This window comes from Gavialis gangeticus, unplaced genomic scaffold (assembly GCF_001723915.1).
Source record: "Gavialis gangeticus isolate Ggan-Ray unplaced genomic scaffold, GavGan_comp1, whole genome shotgun sequence".
In the NCBI taxonomy this organism is placed as follows: domain Eukaryota; kingdom Metazoa; phylum Chordata; order Crocodylia; family Gavialidae; genus Gavialis; species Gavialis gangeticus.
In genome coordinates, this window is record NW_017729005.1 from 3,901,192 (window position 1) to 3,910,437 (window position 9,246).

General features: G+C 40.4%; 1 protein-coding gene across 1 annotated transcript in view; it reads left to right on the plus strand.

Moving 5' to 3' along the window:
* The window catches only part of NUPL2 (nucleoporin like 2), a 16,633-nt gene extending 8,844 nt beyond the window's left edge, over positions 1 to 7,789 (plus strand). The window contains exons 3-7 of the mRNA XM_019508578.1: positions 110 to 204; positions 2,755 to 2,831; positions 4,245 to 4,331; positions 6,647 to 6,731; positions 6,862 to 7,789. Of these exons, the coding sequence (XP_019364123.1) occupies positions 110 to 204; positions 2,755 to 2,831; positions 4,245 to 4,331; positions 6,647 to 6,731; positions 6,862 to 7,430 (913 nt within the window). The 3' untranslated portion in view covers positions 7,431 to 7,789. The remainder of the gene's footprint in view (positions 1 to 109; positions 205 to 2,754; positions 2,832 to 4,244; positions 4,332 to 6,646; positions 6,732 to 6,861) is intronic.
* The last annotated feature ends 1,457 nt before the right edge of the window (positions 7,790 to 9,246 follow it).

The window sequence follows — 9,246 nt, forward strand, 5'->3', positions numbered from 1 at the left end:
CTAGCACTGTTAAACTCACCTCAACACGTGTGGCCTGGATTTCTCTTGTTTTTAACAAAATGATTTATTTGGTTTTATTAATTTGTTTTTGGTCTCTCTTCTGTCTTAGAGAAGGCATAATCAAAGACATGGAAATTTGGGAATCATCAGGACAATGGATGTTCTCCTGTTATGCACCTATGAAAGAAAAGCCTAATATCTCAGGTAGTAATGTCCTAGTGCTAGCATGCAATGTTATTACCAAGAAAGGCAGTGCTCTTTTAAGGCTGAAAGAGAGCCAATTACATTATAGAAATGCATGAGACAAGGCCCTTCCACTAAAGAGCTCTTGCTTCAAGCCTGCATCTGGTTGTATAACTCAGACCCTTGTACTTCAGTGGTGTTCCCCAAAGTCAGTAACATCTAAGACTTTTCAGCATCAAAGCACAACTTATTACCGCACTCTCTTATTACATAGATTACATAGTTGGTAGGGTCAGGAGGGACCTGAGCATATCATCAAGTCCGACCCCCTGCCATGGCAGGAGCAGGAAAGAGTACTGGGGTTAAACGACCCCAGCGAGGCGTTCATCCAGCCTTCTCTTAAAGACCCCCAGGTAGGAGCCAGTACTACTTTTCTTGGAAATTGGTTCCGGATCCTAGCTGCCCTGACAGTGAAGTAGCACCTCCTGATATCTAGCCTGAATCTACCCTTTGCCAGCTTGTGACCGTTATTTCTTGTCACTCCTGGTGGTGCTTGGGGGGACAGGGACTCTCCCAATGCCTGCTGGTCCCCCCTGACTAGTTTGTAAACAGCCACTAGTTGCCCCCTCAGCCTTCTCTTGTGGAGGCTGAACAGGTTCAGGTCCCTTAGCCTCTCCTTGTAGGGCCTGCCCTACTGCCCCCTGACCATGCGAGTGGTCCTCCTCTGGACCCTCTCCATGTTGTTCACATCCCTCCTGAAGTGTGATGCCCAGAACTGGACGCAGTACTCCAGCTGCGGCCTGACCAGTGTCTCAGAGGATCACCTCCTTGGAACTGCTTGAGATGCATCTGTGGATGCATGACAAGGTATGGTTGGCCTTCCTGACCGCTTCCCCACACTGTTGGCCCATGTTCATTTTGGCATCAGTAATGACTCCAAGATCTCTTTCTGCCTCTGAACTGATGAGAAGGGAGTTCCCCAGCCTGTAGGTATGCTGCTGGTTCTTCCCCCCCAAGCACAGTACCTTGCACTTGTCAGTGTTGAAACCCATCCTGTTGTCATCCGCCCACCCCTATAACCTGTCCAGGTCCAATTGCAGCCTATTCCTCCCTTCTAGCATTCCCACTTCCCCCCACATCTTAGTGTTGTCTGTGAATTTGAACAGGGTGCTTTTTACACCCTCGTCCAAGTCACTGATGAAGAAGTTGAACAGTGCAGGCCCGAGGACCGAGCCCTGTGGAACCCCATTGCCCACATCCCTCCAGGTCGAATAAGACCTGTCCACCACCACTCTCTGGATGTGGCCCTCCAGCCATCTAGTGACCCATTTGACTGTGTAGGTGTCGATGCCACAGTCCCCTAGTTTTTTAATGAGAATGGGATGAGAGACTGTGTCGAAGGCCTTCCTAAAGGAATAATCTCCTTCCTAATCTCCCGTGCTGGCCCCTCTTGGACATGCACCAGGATACCTCTCTCAAACAGCTTCCCCAGGACTGAGGTAAGACTGACTGGCCTATAGTTTCCTGGGTCCTCCTTCCTCCCTCTTTTGAAAATGGGAACCACATTGGCCCTTTTCCTGTCCTCTGGCACCACACCAGCCATGCCAGGGGTCCCGCTATGACCCCTGCTAATTCCCTCAGCACTCTGAGGTGGAGATCATCAGGATGTGCTGATTTTAAATACATCGAGTCCCTCCAGAAGTTCTCTGACTAGGAGGTCAGTGAGGACACTGACCCTAGGCCTGGGTGCGCCTCCCCTGGGACCTACAGGGGTCCCGGGGCGGGGGGGTGGTGATCTGGTCCCTGCTCAGAAAAATGGAGGCAAAGAAATCTGTTAAATAGGTTAGCTTTGCTGTCTGGTGTGACATTATTGTTTCTTCCTAACCTATTTTTTTGCTTATGCCATTTTGAGTTTTGCATGAATTTTGTACCTTTTAATAATACAGTTATATTTTTTATAAATATTTAAAAATTGCCAGTGTAGATGATGCACTAAGGCAGGGCAACTCCTAGCACACTTGCCAGTGTGGCACACAAAGACATCTTGCTTGGCACATGCACCTCAGGGCAGACAGCAGGGGAGTCCAGTGCCTTCTACCCCTCATCAGCCTTAAGACACACTTGTACCTGCCACTGGCAGTGAGCTGAGCCAAGGCTCTACAGACTCCAGTGCAGTTTCTTGCAGCCTCCCTGCTGCCTGCTGCGAGTAGCCTGAGCTCAGTGGCAGGGGCTGCCCAGAGCCTGAGCTGACTGGCAGGCAGCTGGGAGCTGCACTGGGGTCTGTGAAACCCTGGCCCAGCTCATCGCTGGCAGCATGTGCCTGCACGCCTCAAGGCAGACAGCTGGGAAGGAGCCAGGGCTTCATTGCCACAACAAGGATTGGGCTCCTCGTGGCTCGCCCTCTGTCCACCCTGGCATATCAGCATCTTACAAATCGAGATTGCAGGTATTTTAGACATTCTGCCCAAAAACATTGTTGATCCCTGCAGTAAGGCCTCTTGCCTGTGGCATCATAGATTCACTGGAAGCAGTATATATTTTTGTTTAAAGATTTTGTTTCTCTTCCTGCAGGTTTTCCAGACTTCTCACCAGAAGAATTGCATCTGGAGTACTATAACTGTAGAGCAAACAATAATGTTCAGAATTACGTAAGCCTTTTAAAAAATATGGCAGGTTTCTGAAGTAACATAGACACTCCAGAGAAATGGTCCCTTAATTTTTTTTGAGTGATGGTCATTTGACTGGTATACCAAATCGGGACCTCCCTGATCCACAGCTCTTATGACCTGGGGAGCTCCCCAATCCCCAGCTCTCCTCTGCCCAATAGATTCCCCACATGTGGGAACATTTAAAGTCATGCTGTGCGGACTGATGCCAGGCTGCATGCCACATGTTCAAATTAAAGTGCAATACAAACTAGCTGTAAAGATGTTCCACATCTAAATGAAACACCTTTGTGGATATGGGACATTTTGGTGGCTGATTTGCCATTTTTTAATGCAATAAATTGCCTGAATGTGTGGCATGTTACAGTTTATTGTATAAGGACTGAAAACTATGCCTAGAACACCAGAAATTTAAAAAAAAAATATGAATTCAGAATTGAAAACAAAGTTTTGAATTCTTGAACTCCTTTGTCTGTCTTATAAGAACTGATGTCAGATAATATATTTTTCCAGTGTGTGACCAGAAACAACAGAATTATTGATGTGTTTGAAATATTTGTAATATTGAGATCTTTTGAATGGGTATAAAATCTATTTACCCAAAGATTTAAGCATTTGGTCTCACAGGCTTTCTGCGTATCATATAATTTTTCTTCTGTTAGTTACTAAAGGGAGTTCTTTTCAATATATAGATACTTGAATAAGATTAGGTATGTTCATATTTGTTTATAAATGTTACTTCTTGCTGCATACCCAAATCCTCAGTAGTTGTGCATAAAGCATCAGAAAAGAAATTGGAAAATCACTATGCATTTTTTTTTTCATTAAGACATGATTTTTCTATACTGACATGTAGTAGTTATTTCAGTGCGTTGAGGGACTTGATTTTATTAGTGAAATCAAGTCTTTTCAAAAGAGATTTATGGAGTGATGCAACTAAATTTTCCTGTGTAGGGAATGGATATTTTTGCAAGAACAGGAGAAATTAGCTGAATTCGTGGTGCTTTAAGCTAGTTGTTCAGCACATATACATAAAACCCAAGTTTCATTTCTAGATTTGAAGCTTGGCATTAATTTCTAATGACTTTTTTATGCCTAATCCAGATAGTGGTAAGAAGTTGCGTTTTGAAAAAATGAGTATTTTCTTTTGTTATATACTATATACATTTGGTTTGAGAATACTGAGTTTCTTAGCTTTATATTGCATCTTCACTTGTGTAACATGAGGGGTTTTGGAAGGGGAGTTGTTTTGTCTCTCCAGGTCTGTCTAATGGCTTTATTCTTTCATGTAATTTGACAAATTCATTGTGAGTTTAATTTCAAGGTTGTTTGATATTGTTTGCATCATTAGCACAGACCTGACACTTTTTTGTTTCTGCTCCTTTTTTTTTTCAGATAAATTCAGTCCAGCAGTTAGTAAACCAATGGAGAAATAGAGTGCTTGAGCTGAAGACACTAAATGCATCAACCAAATCAGCACTGGTAAGTGCTATTGAAAAGTGAAATATTTGTGTAGGATGCTTCTTTTTCTTAATCTTAATGGAACATTTCACTTGGATTCAAGTTTCTTTAGACACATCACATCAAAATGTGCCATACGTTCCAAAATTAGTTGCTTCCACAATGATTGTTAATGGGCCAATTCAGAGAGATGAAGTGCTATGAAAAAACTTCTGTGCTTCTGATCTTAGAGATCTGGCCAAAGTTCCATCTTCAGAAAATGCACGTGATCTTGTCAGGGTATTTAGCCATATATTTTTTATTAACTTTAAATTTTAAATTCCCCATCATTGCTTTTGAAGGTTTCATCAAATATTACTTAACTAAATATTTTAAAGATCTTTGGAAGTCTCTTGCTTAGGGCTGAGATTTGAAAATATTTACTTCTAGTTGCTATGGCAGTTTTAATGGAAGACATGGTTAAAGCCTCTGCACTATTATAATAATGTATACCAAACTATATCATTCTTTTTATTGTCAATGTTATTTTTGTGCAGAGGCTTTAGTGCCAGAAAGCCTAGTTGAGTGGCCATGGAAAGACAGGCGGGTAGTAGTTTTAAGGCAAGTCTTGAATAATCCTTTGGGTATATTGAGCAGAAGGTAAATAATTGGGGTGAAAGGGCATGCAAAAAGAAAAAGATCTAGGTATGAAAGCAGCATTATCTCCACTACATGCACCCAATATTTAGAGGGAAAATAACCACAAGACTTCTCATCCTTTTCCCACCTTTCTCTGGAATCAGGCTTTCATTCATACTGGTTACTTACTAAAATATAATGGTAGATATTAGATAGTTATAGAAAATTAAAGAGAAGGTCAGTTATAGAATTTTCATAATGCAGTATGAGGAATTGATGTGCAGTCAAGAGAAACTGCTCAGATAGGTGAAAAGATGGCTTGGACAATGTCAGAACAGCCTACATCTCTTTTTGAACACACGTTTCATAGAAGAATCAAATCAGTAATGCCAGAACTGAAGTAGAAACCAGAGCTCAGTGAACGAGTAGAGGTTGTGAGGTTAAGCAAGGAATTTCATTTCGAGTGGTAATCCACTGGAGGTGTTCGAAAATGTAAACATTATGATCATGTCCTTTCTATATTTGCTGATGCTTGTCTGTTCTGTCTGTGCTGGAGATTGAAGTGGTGATAGTATACTTAAACCCCAACAAAATTATGTTTTTTCAAGGTGGGATATCAGAGAAAGTGTTAAAGTAGTAATAATATTACAAAGACTAAATTAAATGAGAGATGTAAACATACTCATAGGTCAGTACGGTTCCAGAACTTGTGTTTTTGTTGTATTTTATGGTGCAGATGTTTTAATTACAAAATAGCGTTTTCAGTACATGAATCATAAAAAGATGCAGGTTTCCCTCACTTTATATGGGTTCTGTATGTGTGAATTCACTCATGCCCTTTTATACCCTTTTTATACCAAAAATTTGTTATATGCGAGGTAAATTCACTCTTATGTGATCGGTGTGGTGGAAGCCTGTAGTCAGCTGCTTTGTGCAGTGCATTGTGGGAGTGACGCACACCAAAATAGTCTCCTGTGTGGATCTGTGCTGCTCACTCATTGTCTACGACACGTTTCTGTAGTTGCCATCCCCATTATGATAGTGCCCTGTGCTTGTGGGTACTGTCTGCTGTTGGTGAGTACCAAAATTGTTTTGTAAAAGTGGTAGGAATGTGTCTGGGGGTCAGTACAGTCAAAGTCTTGTAAGGTGTCCCTATTTGTTACATTGTAAAGTGGATTCCCTTTATGCAAATTCAAGTTATGTGGCATTTTCCAGGAATGCTTGTACAGCATAAAGTGAGGGAAACCTGTATACCAGATACTTTCACCAATTTGAGGTAAAAGGGTGCCTGTAGATGTGCTAGCACACTGTAATTACACAATTAATTGTGTCCGTTGGAGCGTGATAATTGGCATGCTCCAGCCAGCCTCTGTATCTTGTGTGTCAGTGTCTCTGCACTTCAAAATGTTAGTGGGGGCACTTTAAAGTACTCCCACTGCCATTTTGAAGTGTAGGGTTGCTGATGCATGAGATGCTGTGGGCACTTTATTTAGAGCAGCTTGTAATTAAAGTGCTTCATCCCCAGAGCATGTGTAAAAATGGCAGTGGTCCCAAACATTTAATTGAAAGGTGGCTTGTGAGCTGTGAACCAGTTTGGAAGGTACCAGCCTAGGTTTTTTTTAAGTTGGATTTCTGACTGTATCAAAAGTATTGATTACCCATTTTTATTGTTTCCCTTAATTTCATGCATTTCCTACTTTTCCCACATTTTCTTTAAGTTATCTGAATTGAAGAATGTGGTTAGTGCAGCAGTGCCTTCATTTGGATTTGGTGGACAGCAAACATCAAGCTTTGGGTCATCAAGTAAGTGTTTTGTATTAAGAATTAGTGCTATTAAATCTTGGCTTCTGTTTTTTTTCCAATATTTCAATAAAATAGTGCTCTAATGTCATGTCTGTTCTAAAATTTTACCCTTGTGTTTTTATAATTTCAGACTTTACCATACAAAGCAGCAGCATTAGCAGTCCTAACAATTTCTCCTTTAAGTCAAATTCTGTTAGTGCATCATCTGGAAGCACTCCAGCATTTGGGAGCCCTTCTACAGTTCAGGGTCCTTCAGCATTTGGGGTGACATCGTCTTCTAGTACACCACATTCTGTTGCCTTTGGCAGCCAACCAACTATATCTGCAGCTTCTTTTTCATTTAGAACCCCCCCTGAAACTACTGGTGGTTTTGGAACGTCTGGATTTTCAGGGTTTGGCAATTCCTCTGCTGTGAACTCCTCTAGCACGACCTCAGTTCCATCCTTTGGAGCTGTTAATACAGCTGTAGCTGCTCGTACCTCAGACACAGGTAACACTTTATTTGAACAATCTTTCAGTGCCTTTGGACATAGTGTTACATCAGCACCTTCTGTCATCACAAGCAGCGGTACCTCAGAAAAATTATTTACATCAAAGACCGATCTATCAGCTGAAGAGTTAAAGCAGTTTGAAGCAAAGAAGTTTACACTGGGAAAGATTCCTCTTAAGCCACCCCCAGCAGAGCTTTTAACTGTTTGACATCCACATATCCAGTTGGCAAATTTTGAAATAAAGGGCCAACTTTACCGAATAATTATAATCGTAAAAAGCTGACATTTTTCTTAAGCAATTCTAAATGTTGATGTTTGGCACTGAATTGAAATACTTTCATGTGAATTTAAACGTCCCCTGTAAGGTTGTTTTAGCATGTAGAATTGCAACTATGTTTCGGTGTTCCTTGTTTTGTTTTGGAATGACTTGACTTGACTTTTAGTGGAATCTACATTCTTGGTTTAGGTATAACTGCTTAAAGAAAGGCACATTGTCTCCCTTAAAAAAATAGCAGTATACTATTTCTTTTTTATTACCCAGACAGAATAAACATAACATCTATGGCTTGTGTGTCCTAAGCTTTTTATTTTTCTTTATCCAGTGTTCTGTTCATAGACTTAGAACTTAAAAGTCAATAGATACGGATAAACCCTAGGTATCGGAAAGCCATGGGAAAACTGAATTGTTTCACTGACAGTTTGTTTTAAAGTATCCTTGGAGCTACCAAGGTACAAAGCAGACAACAATACTTAAACCTGTTTATCTGTTACGCTTTTGTAGTTCTAAAATATTCACCTTTGCAGACCTTGCTAAGCTTTGCTTTCGTCAAACATTATTTAAGTAACCATGAATCCCAAAAAAATGGCAACAGTGGTGTGCCAAAAGATTTCATAAATACCTGAATTCATACAACTATAGATTGTAACCAGTAACGTTCATAGAATCTATAGAAAAAGAATAAAAAGCTGTAGGAGTTGATATTTCTCCATTCGGTGTTAAAGCACTACTCTTAGTATGATGGGAAACACTAATGAAGATGTCTGTATTTTGGGGTGAGGCCTAAAAATGAGATTCCGATTAGCTGTGGTCATTGAAATCCCAATGGTATGTTTAAAATTAATCTGGCTATTTATTCTATTCTAAATTCTGGTTGTAATTTTGAAGGTGTCTGTTCTTTCAATAGAATGCCTTTTTTTTCACTTCATATCCTAATGCTTTGTCATTTTACCAATGATCGAATAATCCTTTAAGTACAAACTAAACTAGGCTGCAGCTGGTAAATGCATAAGCCACCTTTATTGAGTTGAACTGCTTTACATATAGGCCACTTCAAGAGATTTAAGCTTCTCTAACCTCAGTGTTGTTGCTTGTGCTACTTAAAGCTTGTAGCAGCTTAGCATTGAATTTAAGTGCAGAACTGTCTAAAACCTTTAGCCCCTTTTAGGGTGTCTCAGCAGGCTACTGCTAAGCTGTTTTTAAGAACGTTTATGCTTTAAGAAGCCAACAGCTTCTCGCAAAATAAAATTGTTTTTGCTTATACCTCCTTTTTCTAAACAGTTTAGGACACTGAGAACCTAAGCTGAAAAGTCTAATGTGCATGGCTAAAATGCCAACATGAGAATGACATATAGGGTTTTTTCTTATAATGGTGACCTTTGAAAAATCAAGTTTGGTGTGTTTAACTTTCTTGGGGGCTAATTAAAAAAAAAAAAAAAAAAGTTAAGGAAAATAATTCTAATCGGAGCACACAGTAAAAGGAACATTTCCCAGCAACTACCTCAAATTCTTTACATGCCTTTGATCAGCTTTTATTTACAGAAACAATATATTACCATTGAACTGATGCTACATGTCATCCTAAATGGAATGTGTAAGCAACTGAAACAATATTGGGGTGGGGAACAGACTAAAAGTTGGCATTCCACCTTAACTAGTAACAGGTGAAGGCCTGAATGAGGTTGTTGTGAAGGGGAGAGAGAAAGAAAACTAAAAATTGGTAGGCATTTACAGGGTGGATATGAAG